This window comes from Micropterus salmoides, unplaced genomic scaffold (genome assembly GCF_014851395.1).
Source record: "Micropterus salmoides isolate LMB-PRFRI ecotype aquatic unplaced genomic scaffold, ASM1485139v1 Ms_hic_scaffold_8, whole genome shotgun sequence".
In the NCBI taxonomy this organism is placed as follows: Eukaryota; Metazoa; Chordata; class Actinopteri; order Centrarchiformes; family Centrarchidae; genus Micropterus; species Micropterus salmoides.
The window spans coordinates 38,206,308-38,231,295 of NW_024044570.1; the positions used below are offsets into that span (position 1 = coordinate 38,206,308).

The 24,988-nt window shown below is 44.0% G+C and overlaps 1 protein-coding gene and 7 non-coding genes across 12 annotated transcripts in view; 7 read left to right on the top strand and 1 right to left on the bottom strand.

The window, feature by feature from the left end:
• Nucleotides 1-1,583: 1,583 nt before the first annotated feature.
• Nucleotides 1,584-1,656, top strand: trnav-aac. Its single transcript has one exon. It is a non-coding gene; the product is annotated as a tRNA-Val (tRNA).
• A 1,698-nt stretch (nucleotides 1,657-3,354) lies between these two features.
• Nucleotides 3,355-3,427, top strand: trnav-aac. The gene has a single exon. It is a non-coding gene; the product is annotated as a tRNA-Val (tRNA).
• Nucleotides 3,428-5,124: 1,697 nt separating this feature from the next.
• Nucleotides 5,125-5,197, top strand: trnav-aac. Its single transcript has one exon. It is a non-coding gene; the product is annotated as a tRNA-Val (tRNA).
• A 1,697-nt stretch (nucleotides 5,198-6,894) lies between these two features.
• trnav-aac lies at nucleotides 6,895-6,967 on the top strand. The gene has a single exon. It is a non-coding gene; the product is annotated as a tRNA-Val (tRNA).
• A 1,665-nt stretch (nucleotides 6,968-8,632) lies between these two features.
• On the top strand, nucleotides 8,633-8,705 carry trnav-aac. The gene has a single exon. It is a non-coding gene; the product is annotated as a tRNA-Val (tRNA).
• Nucleotides 8,706-10,401: 1,696 nt separating this feature from the next.
• On the top strand, nucleotides 10,402-10,474 carry trnav-aac. Its single transcript has one exon. It is a non-coding gene; the product is annotated as a tRNA-Val (tRNA).
• Nucleotides 10,475-12,168: 1,694 nt separating this feature from the next.
• trnav-aac lies at nucleotides 12,169-12,241 on the top strand. The gene has a single exon. It is a non-coding gene; the product is annotated as a tRNA-Val (tRNA).
• A 6,664-nt stretch (nucleotides 12,242-18,905) lies between these two features.
• The window catches only part of LOC119894408 (A-kinase anchor protein 13-like), a 184,601-nt gene continuing 178,518 nt past the window's right edge, over nucleotides 18,906-24,988 (bottom strand). For all 5 annotated transcript variants that reach the window (XM_038707143.1, XM_038707144.1, XM_038707142.1 and 2 more), the window contains one exon: nucleotides 18,906-23,450. In XM_038707143.1, the coding sequence (XP_038563071.1) occupies nucleotides 23,398-23,450 (53 nt within the window). In that variant the 3' untranslated portion in view covers nucleotides 18,906-23,397. The remainder of the gene's footprint in view (nucleotides 23,451-24,988) is intronic.

Sequence of the window (24,988 nt, forward strand, 5' to 3'; positions counted from 1 at the left end):
GTTTCATTTTCAAAAACACCTCTTTTTGTCGTACTGCACATTGCTGCAGCATCACTTTTCACCCCTGGAAACTGAACGCTCCGTTTTAGCTACCGAGTGAGGCATCTCACTTCCGTAAGATCGTGTTGGGAGTTGCACATGCGCAGTACCTAGGTAAGGACTACTGGTTAATCAGAAGCAGAGTAGGGCGGTCCTGAGGAGCAAGGTAGTGTGATCCAAAAAAGCCGCTTTGGTAACCACATGGCTTCGGTTCAGCCGTACGTGATCCCGAACACAGGCAGACAACTCGAAGCAGCTTCGCAACCTAGACTGGAGCAAGACGTTTCAGAGTGGTAAGCTATTCATTTGTAATGCGTTTATCCTTCATACGTAACGTTTTAATTGTGCACTCTGCGCGGTAGGGAGTGTGGGGCTGAGTGGGGAAAGCGGGCGGACGTCTTGTTCCTGTGTGCGCTGCAGCAGAGTGTGTTTCTCCACCAGTGTTTTTGAGGGCGTGCCACACTAGCCGCTAGGCGAGCATTACTATGCGTGTTACATAGTGGAGCAGATGGGTTACGAAGTAAAGGCTGCACTACATTGAGCTGTTTTCAGGCAGTTCGGGAGCAGTGTTTTTTGCGTTAAATGGTATGTCCCTATGGGTGGACTTTGGGCTTTTTCACTTTGCTCAGGCTTTGACTTCTGGGTAGAGGGTCCATCCTCTGCGTCATCAAGCACGGCCTGCATTTCCGCTGGTCTACATCCCAATTGGTTTGATATCAGTCAGTACATTTCATTAGTGCAAAAGGAGCCAAGTAGAATTTGATTGAAATAAAGTAATAATTGAGGTCACCGCGATAGCATCAGCAGATTCTTGTTTTTTTTTAAATTTGATTTCCCTACATAAATAATTTTCATTCAACTTAGTTCCACTCCATGGTTTTCCCCTAGTCCTCCGCGCATCCCCTGCAGTGACTCTATGCCCCAGTTTGAGTACCACTACTCTACAGGACAGCCTACTGTATGACACTGTTAAAGCTGCAATCCTGTGTGCCTGTGGATTGGTGCCTGAGGCTCACAGGCATCAGTTAAGAGGCCACAAGAAAAGATTGACCCAAACCTGTGTAGAGTTTGCTAGGGACAGGGAAGCTTATTTGACAAAAGGTGTAGGCCTACTGCTTGTAAAGTTGAGGAATTTGCTTATCTCCGTGGACTCCCCGTGCTGGACCATATAAGCTAATTCCGGGAGCGTTTGCATCGTGGCCGATTTTTCACAAGGGAGGCGCTTACTAGTTCCCAACCTGAAATGGAACGCTAGCCCCATCATTCGCCTGTTGTCGGACATGTCCAAGTTGCAGACAAAGCGTTGGCTCCGTGGCCTATTCCCAGTTCTGCTCTCTCTGCTGGGTTTTTCCGGTCCGTACGATGAGCGTCAACAGTGTGGCAAGACAGACGATGTAATCAGTACCCCTAATAGGATGCCAGAAAACACGTGGTCTGTCACATCAATATGCTGAAACTGTGTAACACCCATGATGATTCCTCTAGCCTGGCCGTGAGAAACGGACGCGGCAAGGCGTGAGTTTGTGTGGCGCCTGCTGTCAGCTGTTTCTGTAGTGTAGTGGTTATCACGTTCGCCTAACACGCGAAAGCTCCCCAGTTCGAAACTGGGCAGAAACATTTCTCTTTGGGCTCTTCTCTCAGTATTAAAGAGCTCATATTATGCTCATTTTCCGGTTCATATTTGTATTTAGGGGTGGTACCGGAATAGGTTTACATGGTTTCATTTTCAAAAACACCGTCTTTTTGTCGTACTGCACATTGCTGCAGCATCACTTTTCACCCCTGGAAACTGAACGCTCCGTTTTAGCTACCGAGTGAGGCATCTCACTTCCGTAAGATCGTTGTTGGGAGTTGCACATGCGCAGTACCTAGGTAAGGACTACTGGTTAATCAGAAGCAGAGTAGGGCGGGTCCTGAGGAGCAAGGTAGTGTGATCCAAAACAAAGCCGCTTTGGTAACCACATGGCTTCGGTTCAGCCGTACGTGATCCCGAAACACAGGCAGAACAACTCGAAGCAGCTTCGCAACCTAGACTGGAGCAAGACGTTTCAGAGTGGTAAGCTATTCATTTGTAATGCAGTTTATCCTTCATACGTAACGTTTTAATTGTGCACTCTGCGCGGTAGGGAGTGTGGGGCTGAGTGGGGAAAGCGGGCGGACGTCTTGTTCCTGTGTGCGCTGCAGCAGAGTGTGTTTCTCCACCAGTGTTTTTGAGGGCGTGCCACACTAGCCGCTAGGCGAGCATTACTATGCGTGTTACATAGTGGAGCAGATGGGTTACGAAAGTAAAGGCTGCACTACAATTGAGCTGTTTTCAGGCAGTTCGGGAGCAGTGTTTTTTGCGTTAAATGGTATGTCCCTATGGGGTGGACTTTGGGCTTTTTCACTTTGCTCAGGGCTTTGACTTCTGGGTAGAGGGTCCATCCTCTGCGTCATCAAGCACGGCCTGCATTTCCGCTGGTCTACATCCCAATTGGTTTGATATCAGTCAGTACATTTCATTAGTGCAAAAGGAGCCAAGTAGAATTTGATTGAAATAAAAGTAATAATTGAGGTCACCGCGATAGCATCAGCAGATTCTTGTTTTTTTTTTAAATTTGATTTCCCTACATAAATAATTTTCATTCAACTTAGTTCCACTCCATGGTTTTCCCCTAGTCCTCCGCGCATCCCCTGCAGTGACTCTATGCCCCAGTTTGAGTACCACTACTCTACAGGACAGCCTACTGTATGACACTGTTAAAGCTGCAATCCTGTGTGCCTGTGGATTGGTGCCTGAGGCTCACAGGCATCAGTTAAGAGGCCACAAGAAAAGATTGACCCAAACCTGTGTAGAGTTTGCTAGGGACAGGGAAAGCTTATTTGACAAAAGGTGTAGGCCTACTGCTTGTAAAGTTGAGGAATTTGCTTATCTCCGTGGACTCCCCGTGCTGGACCATATAAGCTAATTCCGGGAGCGTTTGCATCGTGGCCGATTTTTCACAAGGGAGGCGCTTACTAGTTCCCAACCTGAAATGGAACGCTAGCCCCATCATTCGCCTGTTGTCGGACATGTCCAAGTTGCAGACAAAGCGTTGGCTCCGTGGCCTATTCCCAGTTCTGCTCTCTCTGCTGGGTTTTTCCGGTCCGTACGATGAGCGTCAACAGTGTGGCAAGACAGACGATGTAATCAGTACCCCTAATAGGATGCCAGAAAACACGTGGTCTGTCACATCAATATGCTGAAACTGTGTAACACCCATGATGATTCCTCTAGCCCGGCCGTGAGAAACGGACGCGGCAAGGCGTGAGTTTGTGTGGCGCCTGCTGTCAGCTGTTTCTGTAGTGTAGTGGTTATCACGTTCGCCTAACACGCGAAAGGTCCCCAGTTCGAAACTGGGCAGAAACATTTCTCTTTGGGCTCTTCTCTCAGTATTAAAGAGCTCATATTATGCTCATTTTCCGGTTCATATTTGTATTTAGGGGTGGTACCGGAATAGGTTTACATGGTTTCATTTTCAAAAACACCGTCTTTTTGTCGTACTGCACATTGCTGCAGCATCACTTTTCACCCCTGGAAACTGAACGCTCCGTTTTAGCTACCGAGTGAGGCATCTCACTTCCGTAAGATCGTTGTTGGGAGTTGCACATGCGCAGTACCTAGGTAAGGACTACTGGTTAATCAGAAGCAGAGTAGGGCGGGTCCTGAGGAGCAAGGTAGTGTGATCCAAAACAAAGCCGCTTTGGTAACCACATGGCTTCGGTTCAGCCGTACGTGATCCCGAAACACAGGCAGAACAACTCGAAGCAGCTTCGCAACCTAGACTGGAGCAAGACGTTTCAGAGTGGTAAGCTATTCATTTGTAATGCAGTTTATCCTTCATACGTAACGTTTTAATTGTGCACTCTGCGCGGTAGGGAGTGTGGGGCTGAGTGGGGAAAGCGGGCGGACGTCTTGTTCCTGTGTGCGCTGCAGCAGAGTGTGTTTCTCCACCAGTGTTTTTGAGGGCGTGCCACACTAGCCGCTAGGCGAGCATTACTATGCGTGTTACATAGTGGAGCAGATGGGTTACGAAAGTAAAGGCTGCACTACAATTGAGCTGTTTTCAGGCAGTTCGGGAGCAGTGTTTTTTGCGTTAAATGGTATGTCCCTATGGGGTGGACTTTGGGCTTTTTCACTTTGCTCAGGGCTTTGACTTCTGGGTAGAGGGTCCATCCTCTGCGTCATCAAGCACGGCCTGCATTTCCGCTGGTCTACATCCCAATTGGTTTGATATCAGTCAGTACATTTCATTAGTGCAAAAGGAGCCAAGTAGAATTTGATTGAAATAAAAGTAATAATTGAGGTCACCGCGATAGCATCAGCAGATTCTTGTTTTTTTTTAAATTTGATTTCCCTACATAAATAATTTTCATTCAACTTAGTTCCACTCCATGGTTTTCCCCTAGTCCTCCGCGCATCCCCTGCAGTGACTCTATGCCCCAGTTTGAGTACCACTACTCTACAGGACAGCCTACTGTATGACACTGTTAAAGCTGCAATCCTGTGTGCCTGTGGATTGGTGCCTGAGGCTCACAGGCATCAGTTAAGAGGCCACAAGAAAAGATTGACCCAAACCTGTGTAGAGTTTGCTAGGGACAGGGAAAGCTTATTTGACAAAAGGTGTAGGCCTACTGCTTGTAAAGTTGAGGAATTTGCTTATCTCCGTGGACTCCCCGTGCTGGACCATATAAGCTAATTCCGGGAGCGTTTGCATCGTGGCCGATTTTTCGCAAGGGAGGCGCTTACTAGTTCCCAACCTGAAATGGAACGCTAGCCCCATCATTCGCCTGTTGTCGGACATGTCCAAGTTGCAGACAAAGCGTTGGCTCCGTGGCCTATTCCCAGTTCTGCTCTCTCTGCTGGGTTTTTCCGGTCCGTACGATGAGCGTCAACAGTGTGGCAAGACAGACGATGTAATCAGTACCCCTAATAGGATGCCAGAAAACACGTGGTCTGTCACATCAATATGCTGAAACTGTGTAACACCCATGATGATTCCTCTAGCCCGGCCGTGAGAAACGGACGCGGCAAGGCGTGAGTTTGTGTGGCGCCTGCTGTCAGCTGTTTCTGTAGTGTAGTGGTTATCACGTTCGCCTAACACGCGAAAGGTCCCCAGTTCGAAACTGGGCAGAAACATTTCTCTTTGGGCTCTTCTCTCAGTATTAAAGAGCTCATATTATGCTCATTTTCCGGTTCATATTTGTATTTAGGGGTGGTACCGGAATAGGTTTACATGGTTTCATTTTCAAAAACACCGTCTTTTTGTCGTACTGCACATTGCTGCAGCATCACTTTTCACCCCTGGAAACTGAACGCTCCGTTTTAGCTACCGAGTGAGGCATCTCACTTCCGTAAGATCGTTGTTGGGAGTTGCACATGCGCAGTACCTAGGTAAGGACTACTGGTTAATCAGAAGCAGAGTAGGGCGGGTCCTGAGGAGCAAGGTAGTGTGATCCAAAACAAAGCCGCTTTGGTAACCACATGGCTTCGGTTCAGCCGTACGTGATCCCGAAACACAGGCAGAACAACTCGAAGCAGCTTCGCAACCTAGACTGGAGCAAGACGTTTCAGAGTGGTAAGCTATTCATTTGTAATGCAGTTTATCCTTCATACGTAACGTTTTAATTGTGCACTCTGCGCGGTAGGGAGTGTGGGGCTGAGTGGGGAAAGCGGGCGGACGTCTTGTTCCTGTGTGCGCTGCAGCAGAGTGTGTTTCTCCACCAGTGTTTTTGAGGGCGTGCCACACTAGCCGCTAGGCGAGCATTACTATGCGTGTTACATAGTGGAGCAGATGGGTTACGAAAGTAAAGGCTGCACTACAATTGAGCTGTTTTCAGGCAGTTCGGGAGCAGTGTTTTTTGCGTTAAATGGTATGTCCCTATGGGGTGGACTTTGGGCTTTTTCACTTTGCTCAGGGCTTTGACTTCTGGGTAGAGGGTCCATCCTCTGCGTCATCAAGCACGGCCTGCATTTCCGCTGGTCTACATCCCAATTGGTTTGATATCAGTCAGTACATTTCATTAGTGCAAAAGGAGCCAAGTAGAATTTGATTGAAATAAAAGTAATAATTGAGGTCACCGCGATAGCATCAGCAGATTCTTGTTTTTTTTTAAATTTGATTTCCCTACATAAATAATTTTCATTCAACTTAGTTCCACTCCATGGTTTTCCCCTAGTCCTCCGCGCATCCCCTGCAGTGACTCTATGCCCCAGTTTGAGTACCACTACTCTACAGGACAGCCTACTGTATGACACTGTTAAAGCTGCAATCCTGTGTGCCTGTGGATTGGTGCCTGAGGCTCACAGGCATCAGTTAAGAGGCCACAAGAAAAGATTGACCCAAACCTGTGTAGAGTTTGCTAGGGACAGGGAAAGCTTATTTGACAAAAGGTGTAGGCCTACTGCTTGTAAAGTTGAGGAATTTGCTTATCTCCGTGGACTCCCCGTGCTGGACCATATAAGCTAATTCCGGGAGCGTTTGCATCGTGGCCGATTTTTCACAAGGGAGGCGCTTACTAGTTCCCAACCTGAAATGGAACGCTAGCCCCATCATTCGCCTGTTGTCGGACATGTCCAAGTTGCAGACAAAGCGTTGGCTCCGTGGCCTATTCCCAGTTCTGCTCTCTCTGCTGGGTTTTTCCGGTCCGTACGATGAGCGTCAACAGTGTGGCAAGACAGACGATGTAATCAGTACCCCTAATAGGATGCCAGAAAACACGTGGTCTGTCACATCAATATGCTGAAACTGTGTAACACCCATGATGATTCCTCTAGCCCGGCCGTGAGAAACGGACGCGGCAAGGCGTGAGTTTGTGTGGCGCCTGCTGTCAGCTGTTTCTGTAGTGTAGTGGTTATCACGTTCGCCTAACACGCGAAAGGTCCCCAGTTCGAAACTGGGCAGAAACATTTCTCTTTGGGCTCTTCTCTCAGTATTAAAGAGCTCATATTATGCTCATTTTCCGGTTCATATTTGTATTTAGGGGTGGTACCGGAATAGGTTTACATGGTTTCATTTTCAAAAACACCGTCTTTTTGTCGTACTGCACATTGCTGCAGCATCACTTTTCACCCCTGGAAACTGAACGCTCCGTTTTAGCTACCGAGTGAGGCATCTCACTTCCGTAAGATCGTTGTTGGGAGTTGCACATGCGCAGTACCTAGGTAAGGACTACTGGTTAATCAGAAGCAGAGTAGGGCGGGTCCTGAGGAGCAAGGTAGTGTGATCCAAAACAAAGCCGCTTTGGTAACCACATGGCTTCGGTTCAGCCGTACGTGATCCCGAAACACAGGCAGAACAACTCGAAGCAGCTTCGCAACCTAGACTGGAGCAAGACGTTTCAGAGTGGTAAGCTATTCATTTGTAATGCAGTTTATCCTTCATACGTAACGTTTTAATTGTGCACTCTGCGCGGTAGGGAGTGTGGGGCTGAGTGGGGAAAGCGGGCGGACGTCTTGTTCCTGTGTGCGCTGCAGCAGAGTGTGTTTCTCCACCAGTGTTTTTGAGGGCGTGCCACACTAGCCGCTAGGCGAGCATTACTATGCGTGTTACATAGTGGAGCAGATGGGTTACGAAAGTAAAGGCTGCACTACAATTGAGCTGTTTTCAGGCAGTTCGGGAGCAGTGTTTTTTGCGTTAAATGGTATGTCCCTATGGGGTGGACTTTGGGCTTTTTCACTTTGCTCAGGGCTTTGACTTCTGGGTAGAGGGTCCATCCTCTGCGTCATCAAGCACGGCCTGCATTTCCGCTGGTCTACATCCCAATTGGTTTGATATCAGTCAGTACATTTCATTAGTGCAAAAGGAGCCAAGTAGAATTTGATTGAAATAAAAGTAATAATTGAGGTCACCGCGATAGCATCAGCAGATTCTTGTTTTTTTTTAAATTTGATTTCCCTACATAAATAATTTTCATTCAACTTAGTTCCACTCCATGGTTTTCCCCTAGTCCTCCGCGCATCCCCTGCAGTGACTCTATGCCCCAGTTTGAGTACCACTACTCTACAGGACAGCCTACTGTATGACACTGTTAAAGCTGCAATCCTGATTGGTGCCTGAGGCTCACAGGCATCAGTTAAGAGGCCACAAGAAAAGATTGACCCAAACCTGTGTAGAGTTTGCTAGGGACAGGGAAAGCTTATTTGACAAAAGGTGTAGGGAATTTGCTTATCTCCGTGGACTCCCCGTGCTGGACTATATAAGCTAATTCCGGGAGCGTTTGCATCGTGGCCGATTTTTCGCAAGGGAGGCGCTTACTAGTTCCCAACCTGAAATGGAACGCTAGCCCCATCATTCGCCTGTTGTCGGACATGTCCAAGTTGCAGACAAAGCGTTGGCTCCGTGGCCTATTCCCAGTTCTGCTCTCTCTGCTGGGTTTTTCCGGTCCGTACGATGAGCGTCAACAGTGTGGCAAGACAGACGATGTAATCAGTACCCCTAATAGGATGCCAGAAAACACGTGGTCTGTCACATCAATATGCTGAAACTGTGTAACACCCATGATGATTCCTCTAGCCCGGCCGTGAGAAACGGACGCGGCAAGGCGTGAGTTTGTGTGGCGCCTGCTGTCAGCTGTTTCTGTAGTGTAGTGGTTATCACGTTCGCCTAACACGCGAAAGCTTCCCAGTTCGAAACTGGGCAGAAACATTTCTCTTTGGGCTCTTCTCTCAGTATTAAAGAGCTCATATTATGCTCATTTTCCGGTTCATATTTGTATTTAGGGGTGGTACCGGAATAGGTTTACATGGTTTCATTTTCAAAAACACCATCTTTTTGTCGTACTGCACATTGCTGCAGCATCACTTTTCACCCCTGGAAACTGAACGCTCCGTTTTAGCTACCGAGTGAGGCATCTCACTTCCGTAAGATCGTTGTTGGGAGTTGCACATGCGCAGTACCTAGGTAAGGACTACTGGTTAATCAGAAGCAGAGTAGGGCGGGTCCTGAGGAGCAAGGTAGTGTGATCCAAAACAAAGCCGCTTTGGTAACCACATGGCTTCGGTTCAGCCGTACGTGATCCCGAAACACAGGCAGAACAACTCGAAGCAGCTTCGCAACCTAGACTGGAGCAAGACGTTTCAGAGTGGTAAGCTATTCATTTGTAATGCAGTTTATCCTTCATACGTAACGTTTTAATTGTGCACTCTGCGCGGTAGGGAGTGTGGGGCTGAGTGGGGAAAGCGGGCGGACGTCTTGTTCCTGTGTGCGCTGCAGCAGAGTGTGTTTCTCCACCAGTGTTTTTGAGGGCGTGCCACACTAGCCGCTAGGCGAGCATTACTATGCGTGTTACATAGTGGAGCAGATGGGTTACGAAAGTAAAGGCTGCACTACAATTGAGCTGTTTTCAGGCAGTTCGGGAGCAGTGTTTTCTGCGTTAAATGGTATGTCCCTATGGGGTGGACTTTGGGCTTTTTCACTTTGCTCAGGGCTTTGACTTCTGGGTAGAGGGTCCATCCTCTGCGTCATCAAGCACGGCCTGCATTTCCGCTGGTCTACATCCCAATTGGTTTGATATCAGTCAGTACATTTCATTAGTGCAAAAGGAGCCAAGTAGAATTTGATTGAAATAAAAGTAATAATTGAGGTCACCGCGATAGCATCAGCAGATTCTTCTTTTTTTTAAATTTGATTTCCCTACATAAATAATTTTCATTCAACTTAGTTCCACTCCATGGTTTTCCCCTAGTCCTCCGCGCATCCCCTGCAGTGACTCTATGCCCCAGTTTGAGTACCACTACTCTACAGGACAGCCTACTGTATGACACTGTTAAAGCTGCAATCCTGTGTGCCTGTGGATTGGTGCCTGAGGCTCACAGGCATCAGTTAAGAGGCCACAAGAAAAGATTGACCCAAACCTGTGTAGAGTTTGCTAGGGACAGGGAAAGCTTATTTGACAAAAGGTGTAGGCCTACTGCTTGTAAAGTTGAGGAATTTGCTTATCTCCGTGGACTCCCCGTGCTGGACCATATAAGCTAATTCCGGGAGCGTTTGCATCGTGGCCGATTTTTCGCAAGGGAGGCGCTTACTAGTTCCCAACCTGAAATGGAACGCTAGCCCCATCATTCGCCTGTTGTCGGACATGTCCAAGTTGCAGACAAAGAGTTGGCTCCGTGGCCTATTCCCAGTTCTGCTCTCTCTGCTGGGTTTTTCCGGTCCGTACGATGAGCGTCAACAGTGTGGCAAGACAGACGATGTAATCAGTACCCCTAATAGGATGCCAGAAAACACGTGGTCTGTCACATCAATATGCTGAAACTGTGTAACACCCATGATGATTCCTCTAGCCCGGCCGTGAGAAACGGACGCGGCAAGGCGTGAGTTTGTGTGGCGCCTGCTGTCAGCTGTTTCTGTAGTGTAGTGGTTATCACGTTCGCCTAACACGCGAAAGGTCCCCAGTTCGAAACTGGGCAGAAACATTTCTCTTTGGGCTCTTCTCTCAGTATTAAAGAGCTCATATTATGCTCATTTTCCGGTTCATATTTGTATTTAGGGGTGGTACCGGAATAGGTTTACATGGTTTCATTTTCAAAAACACCGTCTTTTTGTCGTACTGCACATTGCTGCAGCATCACTTTTCACCCCTGGAAACTGAACGCTCCGTTTTAGCTACCGAGTGAGGCATCTCACTTCCGTAAGATCGTTGTTGGGAGTTGCACATGCGCAGTACCTAGGTAAGGACTACTGGTTAATCAGAAGCAGAGTAGGGCGGGTCCTGAGGAGCAAGGTAGTGTGATCCAAAACAAAGCCGCTTTGGTAACCACATGGCTTCGGTTCAGCCGTACGTGATCCCAAAACACAGGCAGAACAACTCGAAGCAGCTTCGCAACCTAGACTGGAGCAAGACGTTTCAGAGTGGTAAGCTATTCATTTGTAATGCAGTTTATCCTTCATACGTAACGTTTTAATTGTGCACTCTGCGCGGTAGGGAGTGTGGGGCTGAGTGGGGAAAGCGGGCGGACGTCTTGTTCCTGTGTGCGCTGCAGCAGAGTGTGTTTCTCCACCAGTGTTTTTGAGGGCGTGCCACACTAGCCGCTAGGCGAGCATTACTATGCGTGTTACATAGTGGAGCAGATGGGTTACGAAAGTAAAGGCTGCACTACAATTGAGCTGTTTTCAGGCAGTTCGGGAGCAGTGTTTTTGCGTTAAATGGTATGTCCCTATGGGGTGGACTTTGGGCTTTTTCACTTTGCTCAGGGCTTTGACTTCTGGTAGAGGGTCCATCCTCTGCGTCATCAAGCACGGCCTGCATTTCCGCTGGTCTACATCCCAATTGGTTTGATATCAGTCAGTACATTTCATTAGTGCAAAAGGAGCCAAGTAGAATTTGATTGAAATAAAAGTAATAATTGAGGTCACCGCGATAGCATCAGCAGATTCTTTTTTTTTTTTTATTTGATTTCCCTACATAAATAATTTTCATTCAACTTAGTTCCACTCCATGGTTTTCCCCTAGTCCTCCGCGCATCCCCTGCAGTGACTCTATGCCCCAGTTTGAGTACCACTACTCTACAGGACAGCCTACTGTATGACACTGTTAAAGCTGCAATCCTGTGTGCCTGTGGATTGGTGCCTGAGGCTCACAGGCATCAGTTAAGAGGCCACAAGAAAAGATTGACCCAAACCTGTGTAGAGTTTGCTAGGGACAGGGAAAGCTTATTTGACAAAAGGTGTAGGCCTACTGCTTGTAAAGTTGAGGAATTTGCTTATCTCCGTGGACTCCCCGTGCTGGACCATATAAGCTAATTCCGGGAGCGTTTGCATCGTGGCCGATTTTTCGCAAGGGAGGCGCTTACTAGTTCCCAACCTGAAATGGAACGCTAGCCCCATCATTCGCCTGTTGTCGGACATGTCCAAGTTGCAGACAAAGCGTTGGCTCCGTGGCCTATTCCCAGTTCTGCTCTCTCTGCTGGGTTTTTCCGGTCCGTACGATGAGCGTCAACAGTGTGGCAAGACAGACGATGTAATCAGTACCCCTAATAGGATGCCAGAAAACACGTGGTCTGTCACATCAATATGCTGAAACTGTGTAACACCCATGATGATTCCTCTAGCCCGGCCGTGAGAAACGGACGCGGCAAGGCGTGAGTTTGTGTGGCGCTTGCTGTCAGCTGTTTCTGTAGTGTAGTGGTTATAACGTTCGCCTAACACGCGAAAGGTCCCCAGTTCGAAACTGGGCAGAAACATTTCTCTTTGGGCTCTTCTCTCAGTATTAAACAGCTCATATTATGCTCATTTTCCAGTTCATATTTGTATTTAGGGGTGGTACCGGAATAGGTTTACATGGTTTCATTTTCAAAAACACCGTCTTTTTGTCGTACTGCACATTGCTGCAGCATCACTTTTCACCCCTGGAAAAGTAGAATTTGATTGAAATAAAAGTAATAATTGAGGTCACCGCGATAGCATCAGCAGATTCTTGTTTTTTTTTCTTTATTTGATTTCCCTACATAAATAATTAGAGGACAGCTTACTGTATGACACTGTTAAAGCTGCAATCCTGTGTGCCTGTGGATTGGTGCCTGAGGCTCACAGGCATCAGTTTAGAGGCCACAAGAAAAGTTTGACCCAAACCTGTGTAGAGTTTGCTAGGGACAGGGAAAGCTTATTTGACAAAAGGTGTAGGCCTACTGCTTGTAAAGTTGAGGAATTTGCTTATCTCCGTGGACTCCCCGTGCTGGACCATATATGCTAATTCCGGGAGCGCTTGCATCATGGCCGATTTTTCGCAAGGGAGGCGCTTACTAGTTCCCAGCCTGAAATGGAACGCTAGCCCCATCATTCGCCTGTTGTCGGACATGTCCAAGTTGCAGACAAAGCGTTGGCTCCGTGGGTGGCCTATTCCCAGTTCTGCTCTCTCTGCTGGGTTTTTCCGGTCTGTACGATGAGCGTCAACAGTGTGGCAAGACAGACGATGTAATCAGTACCCCTAATAGGATGCCAGAAAACACGTGGTCTGTCACATCAATATGCTAAAACTGTGTAACAACCTTGATGATACCTTTGGGCTTTTTCACTTTGCAATCCTATTACATGCACAAAAAGAGACATATAACACAATAAAGGAAAGGGAAAAAGCCTAAAAGCATAATGTGACCTCTTTAAAGTTAAATTGTACTTGGCCAGACTTTCAGACAACCACACAAGGTGTACCACTGTGTACACGTAAAATAGAACTTTATTGTATCACGTTGTTATCACCTTCGCCTAACACGCGAAAGGTCCCCGGTTCGAAACCGGGCGGAAACAAGCTCCTTCGTCTGTGTTTATTGTGAGTAGAAAAGTCAAAGTGCTCCAGAAGCACCAAAGTGCTTACCAGTAAACCACACCATATAACCATGTCTAAGAGAAGGACAGTTATTAGGAGTACTGGCAAGAGGCTAGAACTCTGTCAAAGAAAGAGAAGAGTCAGGCGACAATACTGTCCTGTACAAGCAAGGACTGCTGCATCACCATCTTTACCACGTAAATGGGCTGGACAGGAAATATACTGACATACACAGGGAAGTGTTTAACTTAAATGGCAGTGTGGTTTCTTTGTACTGTGCACTGCAGCACATGAAATGTGAGCGGAAACAATGACTACGGCACGAGTTTAAAACGAATTATCGGCAGCCGGTTGAACAGCCAACTCTGCCCGTCAGGGAATCGAACCCCGGTCTTCCTGCCTTGCCTTGCCTTCCCTTATTGCAGCACATGGTGCAAATTACAGATGAGGTGGTATTTGCAGTCCAAAAAACAACCGGTGAATAATCCAACTGAAAGTAAATCCAAAGTAATCCGCAAAAAAACACAGGAGGCACGAATAACACTGGAGAAACAGAAAGAACACTGGAGAACTCTGGCATCGAAACCACTAGACTAGAACACATGAAAAGGACAATGAACTGGCAAGGAGTGAAAGACAGACAACCACTATATACACAGGTGAGGGAGAAAGAACAAGACCAGGGCAGGGAACTGGAAACAGGACAACACAAACATGGAGACATAGGACTAAGGACTAAGGAATAGATATAATAAAAGGAATAAAAAAGGAATAGAAACTGGACAAAAGAACCAACCACTCACAAAATATGGAACCAGATGACATGGACAAGACACACTGACAAGTTGACCAGTAAGAATAAAACAGAACTAAAATGCAGGACTAAAACTAAGATAAAGGACCAAACAGAAACTAAGTCAATTAAACATGCGAATGAACAAAAGAATAAAATAGGCTTCAAAACCCCACACATAAAAACATAGGAAACAACTGAAAAACCCAACCAACCCAAACCCTCGACAGAATCAAGACACAGTGGCTAAACAAACAGCAATAATCAAAAGAGAAAAAGAAAAAGAAAAGCAAAAGGGGAACAGTTAATATAGACCTATTGAGTGATTCAAGATGCCAAGTACAGTAGATCAGATATACAACGAACCACAAGAATCAGAGTGAGTGCTTCAATGCTTCAGCCATAGTGAGCCACATATTCACGCTCACCTCTTTGGCCCCATTTATACAGACTATTGGGTTAAAACCCATTGTCTGATGGTCAAAGTGTGAGGGGCTTCCAGCGTACTGCAATAATTTTCTTGGCAGCTGTTAAAGCTGCCAACATTACACGTTTCTGACATTCAAGGAGTTGAAGTGCCGACAGATCAGATCAATAATACTGGTATGGTCACAGGCGCTGTCTCCGATATAAGTGCTGTCAGCTCAGCGGCCACACCCCGCCAAAATCGAGCCACGGGGAGGAAAGTAAAGTATTATGCACGTTACCTTGTTTCAGCGCCCCCCACTCAAGCAGGCGCTTAAAGTCAGAAACATTAACCGTTGTGGCATACACCGCTTCAAAAAGGGAGAGCGGCTGGATACTAGGTGTGAAGATAGTCTGTCTGACCCCATGGTGACCTCTCCTGCGTCATCATCGGTCGGAAGTTGAGGAAATCCTCTTCTTCTCTAGGGTTGTTAAAAACATGATAATCCGACCCATCTTTGACTTTCAGGGTCGCCGCGTAGAGGAGAAAATATACAATTCCTCTTTCCCACGCGGTGTCCATCGCCTGGGTGAAAGCCTGTTCGGCACTTGACTGTGTGATTACTACAATAACAATACAATATAATAGGTTAGTTGATAACCAAGCAAGAGTGTAGGTTTTCGTTTAGCAATGGAGGAGCCACTTATTTAGGGGGTGGGTGGGGGTTAAAGCAAATTTTTAGCATTAAACACTTAATTGAGGTGAAAATTTCTGCATCAATTTTTGGAGGAAATGTTTTTATCTAGGCTACGTCAACGGAAACACAAAACTCACAGCAGGTGACTATTTAAAATATAAAATATACCAGAATATAATTTAGTAGGTGTATGGCTTTCAAGTATTCTGTATTTCTTTTTCTTTCATGATTTAGTCTTCCCTCTTCTGACTTTCCCAACAGAGCAAGTTTGTGCTTCAGATTTTACATTATAATTTTTACATTTGTTATATTGCAAAACTCGACCAGCTACGTTACCCAATAACAAACTGTTTGCCACTCACTGCGCGAGAGCGGGCTCACTTATTCCTGTCACAGCATCCGCCAGTGTCGCATCAGCTGGGTGGAGTGTAATCGTGTCGAGTCGATTTTATCAGTTATAGGCTACATTAGTTTTTCCAGTGCGTGAGAAAATTGATAAATGGCGTGAGAGCGTGTGAAAAGTGTCAATTGCGTGAGTCTCATGCTCAATGCGTGTCTATTCCTGTCCTCCATGTCTGCCAGTTTGAGTTCAAATGTATGCAGCGCCGTCTCGTGTTTAGTAACTGCCCTCGAGTTTTCCTTGATAGTGCTCTTCAGAGCTGAAATATCTGCTTTCACCACACCAATACTCGCAGAGAGCGAGGCCAGATCACACTGAATCGTGTTCAATTTATCCTCTGTTCCCATTTTGTGAAGTTGAGCATCCATGAAAAATTGTCTCCTGCTTTCCACATGATCACAGTCTGCGCCACCATTGCAATTCAGAGCTGTTTTGAAAAAACTTTTTATATTAAAAAAGAAAATCAGATAAAAGCAGCACAGCACCAGCCAAAAAACTGGTACTTTAAGAACTGAGAGCGTTTTTTCCGACTTCTTTATCGTAAAATACACACCCTTTTTTAACACCTATCTTGTCTACATCTCTTGCTCTTTCAAATCCCCCAATCATGCACCTCGGGGGGGGAAAGAGGGATTCCCCTATTTTATGCGGAATTTTTTCCTCCCATTAAATAGATTATATCCTATTTTGTTGAAATAGATGTTTTATCTATCAGTATTTAAAAGAAACAGATCTTTGTCTATTCATTGGAAATATCATGAGAGACAGGCTAGGTAATACAGACACTATTCTTTCGCATGTCTCTGCCTTAGTGTAAAAAACTCATAGACAAACAACCAGGCACATGCACACTTAAGGACAATTTAACATCACCAACTAACCTGGATGGTGGGAGGAAGGCGGAGCACCCAGAGAGACCATGCAAACTCCACACAGAAAGGCAGGGATGACAGGGGTTTGAACCCAGGACCTTCTTGCTGTTAGGCAACAGTGCTAACCACTGTAACACCAATAAGTGATATATTTAAATAAACACCCCATCTGTTCTCAGAACCCACGCAGGAAATGTTATTGCCCATAGGTCTATTATATAATAAGAATAATTTACTTGTAATGATGTGAAGGTTGAGCTTATTTTTAAAATGATTAAAGCTCTGAGTCTGTTTGTCTGGCTGCTGAGACAACGTGGCATTTCTCACCTAACCACAGTCTCTTTACTGACTCCAACAGTTGTTCTTTGCAACATCTGAGACACCCTCCTGAGAACGTCAGCAGATTTACATCCGTAATCACGCTTTCATGTCAAACCGACAGTTGTTAGGCAGGTGGCAGATCCTATTCACCCTAGTCTGTAAGTTAAGAGTCAAACAAGAACACAATACCCATTGCTAGCATTCAATTACTACTGCTGCCTATCAGGAACTGGAGACGCCACCACCAAATCCACCGGCTGCTCCGAGGAGATCACCAGCCCGAAAAGTGGTTCCAAAGGTGGTTGTGAAAGAAGAGGTCAGTGTGTCCAGCCATCACATTCTGAGCCTTCGTGGATACTTGCTGGGAAGGGCAGGAAGATAATTTGTGCAGTGTAATTGTGTGGATGAGATTTTTTGAAAAGTGACATTCTTTTAGCAGTTAACTGTATTAATTGATAAAGTGTGCCTGTTTGTTTAATATAAATTATGCAATTTGTCATTACAGAGGAGGCATACTGAGGATGTTGAGCAGTCCTCTGGTGCAACCGCAAGAATAGTTAAGTCGCATAGACAAGTAGTCGGCAATAGTCTTTCTGCCTTTTTATTTCACAGGTGAACGAGTGTTCCATCCCGCTGAACCCTGTCAGGTTCAGCAGTGCACTGCTGGACGCGATGAATTAGATTGTCCCATTGCGTCTTCTTAACCTGGTGTACACACCTGTCTCACCAGCCAAAAAGAGAAATTGCATGCAAATTGTATCTGTTTGAGTTTTTTTTTTTTTTTTAAAGTCTTCTTCCTAACTGTTTGTATCCTCTGAAAGAAGCTATACCCAACTATACTAACGATTTATTTTTGATTTCTCACATTAGAAACCAATTGCGGATGGCTGTTGCTTTACGCAGGAGACGTGCTAAGCAGCAGGTCTTTTATTTGATTCAATATTTCACTATTTTGAATTGTTTGTACAGTTGAGTAGACAGTGATATTTTTGGTTATGTTTGCAGTATTAGTAATTGTGAAAAAAATGATGAAAATATGATTTTATTTGTTTATGCAGCATCTCAATAGTTTCATTTATGGATTTGCCTAGGTGGAAGTGCTACTTTGCCATCACCTGCCACTGTTGTGGAAGTGGATGAAGAGGTTAGTACACTTTGTATGACAGATGTCCTAGAAATTTTAACAATTGGTTGGAATGGAGCATGCAAAGCCAAAATAGCACAGCAGTGTTGTGGTCTACAAAGCTGTAACCTGCTGCTGCTGTGAAGGTTAGTGCACTGAATGGAGCGTGCAAAGCTATTTAATTGTCTTTGGCAAGGGAGTTTAAATTAACAGGGGATTGTAGTTTTAGTGTCATTCCATGTAAGTGTAAATAAGCTCAACTAAGTGGAAACAACATGTAATAACACACATGGGAAATGCTTTGTATCAGCAAGTAAATTATGTCAAACTCTTTTCATATGATTATGATGGCTGTTCGTTGCTGGTGAAGTATAATCTTCCCTCCAGCCCTGCTCACTCACTGTGTTTGGTTTCATTGCTCTTTAGCACTCAGAGCTCCCTCTGTTGACCATAAGGTGCCTCTGCACACCAGCGTTTCAAACCCTGCCTCCAGTCTTTGCATACAATCCTCAATCCTAAATTCCAAATGCTCAAATTCCCAAATTCCCATTTCTAAATACCAAATGCATTTTTTGATTTAGACTTTTAGTTTTAATTCAGACCCAATAATCCCTCTATACTAGCGATTTGATAGTATAGAGGGATAGAGGGAGGTCTAGGAAAAAAAAACAGGCGGTGCAGTGCAGTGGAGTTAGTTATGCACAATATATTGAGAGCTACTGACAACAGGAGTCAAATTCCTTGCATCTGCAAAATACTAGACCAATAAGGTTGATTGTGATTCGCTGCTAAGCCTGAAATGTTGAGCACATAAAGGATTAAACTAGAGGCACCAAGAGACCATTCATGACTCTTCTCCCCTCACACCCGAGTTCTCAATTGTAACCCACATTTTCAAATCATTTGTCTTGTTTTCTAATTCTTCGTCTTGCTCCCCCCTCCCTCAATCAAAAGAATCGCACAACATGCATGACATAACAAACAGCATAGTTATTTATTGAATAGGGAAAATGTACATTTTCAAAACAGGAAGAAGACAGTTAAATACAACTTTATTATTTATTAAAAAAAACCATCAAACTAAACACAGTCATCAATACTTTGGTTCATATTTGTACATAAAACATATTTACATTTTTTTTGCTTTGCCCTTGTTTTGGTTTTACATAACATACTTTGTACCTTCTGTTTTTAGGACAAATCATTTTTAAAAAAGCTCACAGTGCAAAAAGGTCCAATGTGAGTTTGTAAAGTTCCTCATGAATGGTTTTAGTAAACTTCTAGTGCACACTGAGTGGGAACAATGTAGAGCAGAAGAGAGCCAAGTCTCCCAGCTTGCTTAGCTCTCAGCAAAAGTTAATGTTTCAAGTTTCACTTCCTCTTAAAACCACAAAAATCTCTGATCAAATGTTGTTTCTGTGATTCAGCTAATTTTGTTTTCAGGGATCCAGAAGCTGCAGATTATGGACTGAGCTGAAAGACCCTGCACACGCTCATTTCCACTGATTAAAACTACAGTGAAATTAACTCCGTGTGGTTTGGACATAAACCACTGAAGGACATCACTTTAGGGGGTTGTCTGGATCAGAGAGGAGGTGGATGATAAGTGTAAATTGGTATTTAAGCTAATCTCCCTCATCACAGCTGCTACCATTGCTGTTGTGTTTACACTAATTGTTGGCATTAATACAAACCCCATTTCCAGAAAAGTTGGTATATTTTCCGAAACGCAATAAAAACAAAAATTTGGGATTTTTTCATTCACATAAACCTTTATTTAACTGACAAAAGTATAAAGAAAAGATTTTCAATAGTTTTACTGACCAGTGTAATTGTATTTTGTAAATATAAACAGAGTTTTGTGCAACAGACTCAACAAAGTTGGGACAGAGTTAAAATAAGATTGAAACCTGCACAGAATATTCAAGTAACACCTGTTTAGAAGACTCCACAATAAGCAGGTTAATTTGTAACAGGTGAAGTGTCATAATTGATTATAATTTTAGCATCCACCAAAGGCTCAGTCTTTGCAAGTAAGGAGGGGTCGTTGCTCACCCCTTTGTGCCAAAATTTGTGAGAAAGAGAGACCTCCGAGTTCTCAGCAACGCAGAGGCATAATGGGATTTTAGAGACACATACATTGCCATCAACATATGTGACATACTGTCTCTTCCCAGTACATACGTGCTTATTTCAGTAGGACAATGCCAAGGCCTCATTTGTCATGGTCTACAAAAGCGTGGCTTGGTGCGTGTGCTTGACTGGCCTGCTTCCATTCCAGATTTGTCTCCTAATGTATGTATGGAGCATCATGAAGAGGAGAATCAGACAACAGCGACCACAGACTGTTGAGCAGCTGAAGTTTTGTATCAAGCAAGAATGGACAAAAATTCCAATTGCAAAACTGGCACAATTAGTATCTTAACTTCCCAAACGATCTGAAAGTGTTATTAAAAGGAAAGTTGATGTAACACAACTACCAATGGTAATACTTTTGCCAGTTAAATAAAGGTTTATGTGAATTAACAAATCCCAGATTTTTGTTTTTATTGCGTTTTGGAAAATATCCCAACTTTTCTGGAGATGTAGACAAGCGTTAAAAAGGATAAATGATGGGTTTTAATATATAAAAGAACACCTTGTATCTTTTTAAGATTAAACTTTATAAAGTTTCAAACAGCTTGGGTTGTTTAATGTACAAGAAGTATCTGTAGTATTTAAACATACATTCTTCATTTATCTTAAAATAAAGTCAAAAAGTTAATTAGAAACATGCTCATAAAATATACACGACACATCCTGATTAAACATTAAACAACAAAACTAATGAAATAATAGGGGTTGAAATCTAACAGCTTAGAAATTTCTCTTTTAATTTGGAAGTTCACAACATTTCATAACAAACTATGAAATATCTACAGGGCATCTTATTTACAGAGCAGATCAGTATTATATGCACAACTAATGCATTTAATTTAACACATTTCCGTTATTTAAGATCTATGAAGGCTGTATGATACTGTCAAAATACTGGTTTTGATGTGAATCCGAAAATATGAATAGGTTTCCAAAGGGACCTCACTGTGTTTTTGCTTCTGAGTCTGAGGGACTAAAGAAAACTAGCCACACAGAGGAGAGGGAACTGCAGTGAATTAGGGATGTGCTGCTTAGTAGAAATCTGCTCCTCTCAGCAGCATGGCGGGAAACCACACTGTGGGCTGAAATATTATTCAGACATCATGAATGGCTTAGAGAGCTTCAAATAAATTGGGGGACAAAATCAGTGTGGTACAAATGTAAAGCTATTGTGGATAGATGGGAGGATGGATGAATGTGAGACTCAGGGCATCTACTTGATTTGTTATCAAAACACCAAGCGAGGCTGGAGAGGGGACGAGTACAGACAAGACAAAGGGTTAAGGGGAAGGATTTTCAGGAAGGGTGGAGTATTAACAGATGCTGCTCTTTTTGCTCCCTCTCTAAGAGTGATATCTGCAGTGCATCAGGTAGATTTTGTGTAAGAGAAACTCTTTTTAAATAGTTTTGATCTTCTCTCATTTCAGAAGAGAGGATCCACTTATGAACCGTCTTTCCAATGAAATGCAAAACAGTTAGAACAAATCTAAAATGACTGCTTTATAAATCCTGAGTTCAGTGCACACTTTATTTTTGCTCTACCAAAATAAAAGCATGACTCTAGATTAAACCTGACTTTAATATATACTGTAAATTCTCAAATAGTTACTAGGTGTAAAATAAAACAAAATATTTAAAGAAAAATCATATGACCAGTAAATATTACACACATGGTAATCAATATAATGTGCAGCATTATTCCATTAGTACTCTAGTTTCTCTTTTTAACAGCAATATTCTTCTGTCACAGAGGAATTCACTTTGATTTATTTACTTGTTTACTTTGTTTCAAAATAAAGACTAGCCACAAAGAGTAGAGGGAACTGCAGAGAATTAGGGATGTGCCGCTCAGTAAAAGCAAAACTAATTTGACAAATAGAAGCACATCAGAAAACAAGAGGGTGTCTTACCAACACACTATGATCTGCTGTTCATCGTGTCTGAAACAAATAGACAGACAGATCCTGTCTCTTTAAGGATCCCTTCCCCAGAAGCCCACTTGTCATTACACAATTTCAATTAAATGGACATGTAAAAATTTGAAAGTATGTGAAATGTTTGAAAGAAGATAGCATACGCATGGAGCCCCCAAAAAGTCCTGATGGATGATATTCATTTTAAGTACAAGATAATAACTTGTGTGTGCGAGATAAAAAATAGAAGAAAATTTTGATTAATTGATTAGATTTCACTCTCTTATGTATGTAAAATGCATGATAAAAGCACTCTATTCCTGATCCTGTTGTGTTGACTGCCATGACCTCTGATTCTTCTACAAAGCTCATACTGAGCTGTTGTTTGTACTGGCTGGTACATTTCATGACCAACTAAAATAGAATAATGAATTATTTGAGACAAATTGGAGATGAAGATCTGACAACAGCTGTATTAAAAACATCTGATTTCAGCATGCACTTAATTCAGTAGGAAGAGACGATATGAGAGCCTTTGCTAATCCAAATTCCCACTCACATCTTGTGTCCTGTGTCCTGTCTCTGTAGATTCCTCCATCTCTCTGATGTGGCATTGATGGATTATGTCTGACAGTCTGTCGCCTTGTTTCACATACTGAACTTAGCACATGTGTGGACAGTGAGAAACAGAAGACTTGTTCATGGGTTAGTGCTACAAACACCATGTCAGGTGCTATCTGTTCCTCCATCTTATGTTACATTTTTAAGCTTGACTTTATCAGTTAAGTTGACAAGCTGTCAATGTAGGGACACACAAATCAGACACTAGGTTAAAAGTTCCTCAAGTGTTCAGCCCGGACTGTGTAACTGAGTCAACAGCTCCACAAGCATTAGAAATTGGCACTTATTATTGGGTAAAGCTAAGGTTTGCAAAGTTTAAAGCCTTAAAGCCTTATGGAGATTTGACTTGAAGCATTATGTGATGTGTGCTGACTGACAGCTGGAGGAAATCAAGAAATCTGTTCTCTGATACAGTTTGATCCTCCTTGGCTTTCCATCACATCTCTAATTGATGGAGAGGAGCTATTCTGTCGATGTGCCAAGAATATTCTTGATGATCCCAATTAAATCATCAGAACTTCGCATGGTGTCTCTGGGAGGAGGTCATTACCTTTGTTTACTTGGGCCATGTGCAGGTAAGTCAGACTGTCATCTTGGGGAACCTGGCTTCTCATCCATGATGGTCTGACAGGAAGTCAGGGACAGTGTCCAGGGGCCAGAATGTCAGCAAAGACACGTGGACATTTTAGATCCAAATAGAGAGTTAAGGGTCACTCTGGTCCTGTTTAATGCACTGGCCAGCTCTCTTGTTTCTCTGGAAGGGTAGAAGTTCACATGTGCATCGTCTGGTCCTCAGCAGAAGAATATATCGCCATCATTCTGAGGATCCGACATCACTTTGCTTTCTAAAGAGACATTAAGACACAAGTAATAATCTGGCCAAGACAGAGGCAGGTACTTTGCTTCCTATAAAACAGTAAAGTGAGCTTTACAGAGATGGAATTTTGACAGAGCCAGGTGGACTAAGAATGTTTCCCAAAATGCCAAACTAATGTTCATTTGCTGTTAATGGAAACTCACCAGTACCTCCATGTTTACCTGTTGCATTTTTGAACCAGTGACTGAGTTTCTCTTTTTGAGACGAATACTGTTTTCACTCACTAAATAATTATAATAATCTCTACTGTGCCATTTAAGCTACCATTAATGAAACTCAAAAATCTAACTCTCAACAAGTATTCTATTAAGCGTACTTCTCAAAGGTTATTTATTTTAAAGGGCCTATATGTAGTTTTCAGTGGCCACTAGCGGCATTCAGCAGACGTGATACATCGGCATTAGCGTGCCTGCTGCTTTTCAATAACGATTTCTGTATCTTTCACCCAAGGCTCAGCAATGTGAACACAGCTAAATGTATTGGATGATAACGAAACTGTTAGTGAGTAACACACAACACACAAAACTGAATATTATGAGATTGCTGCCACACTTAACAGTTTGACCGCAGTACTGTAATTACTGTAATGAGTGGGTCTTCCACTGTGTTGTTGTCCTGCACCGTTATGTTGCATTATAGTATATTATGGAGAAGCTGTGTATCGGTAAATTGATAATAAATTGAGAACTTACAAATCTAAGAAAGCAGTGGCAGTTCCGCTGCTTGAAGATGACGCTGCGAATAGCTGTCTCAGTATAGTTACGCTTTGTTTTGTTTTGTTTTTGTGAGTTAATTCAGTTTTCGGAATGAACATCAAATGAGCAACTCCAGCGAATTTATACCTGTTTGGTCTATGAAAGGACTTGATTTCAGTGGAACTTTCTGTTGCTGCAGCAGAATGTTCATTAAAAGATGTATTTTTAAAAGCAGTATTCATTTTATTGTCTTGACTGTTGTTGAGCTGAACCAGTTCTACTGCCGCTTTGAGAGTCAATCAGACACCATCCCCCATGACTCCTTTGCTCAGTTCCAGCTTCAGCCACCTCCTCCTCCTCAGAGGGGGCCAGCTCCACCCCTCCCCCCTCTCCATCTCAGAGAGGAATGTCAACAGACAATTCAGGAGGCAGAAACCCCGCAAAGCAGCTGGGCCGGACTCTGTCTCCCCATCCACCCTGAAGCACTGTGCTGATCAGCTGTCTCCGGTGTTCACAGACATTTTAACACCTCACTGGAGACATGCCATGTGCCAGACTGCTTCAAAGCCTCCTCCATCATCCCTGTCCCCAAAAAACCAAGGACCACAGGACTAAAAGACTACAGACCCGTCGCCCTGACGTCTGTGGTAATGAAGTCTTTTGATTGCCTTCTGTTGTCCCATCTTAAATCAATCACAGACCTACTCCTGGACCCCCTGCAGGTCGCCTACAGAGCCAACAGGTCTGTAGACGAGGCAGTAAACATGGCCCTTCACTTCATCCTCCAGCACCTGGACTCCCCAGGAAACTA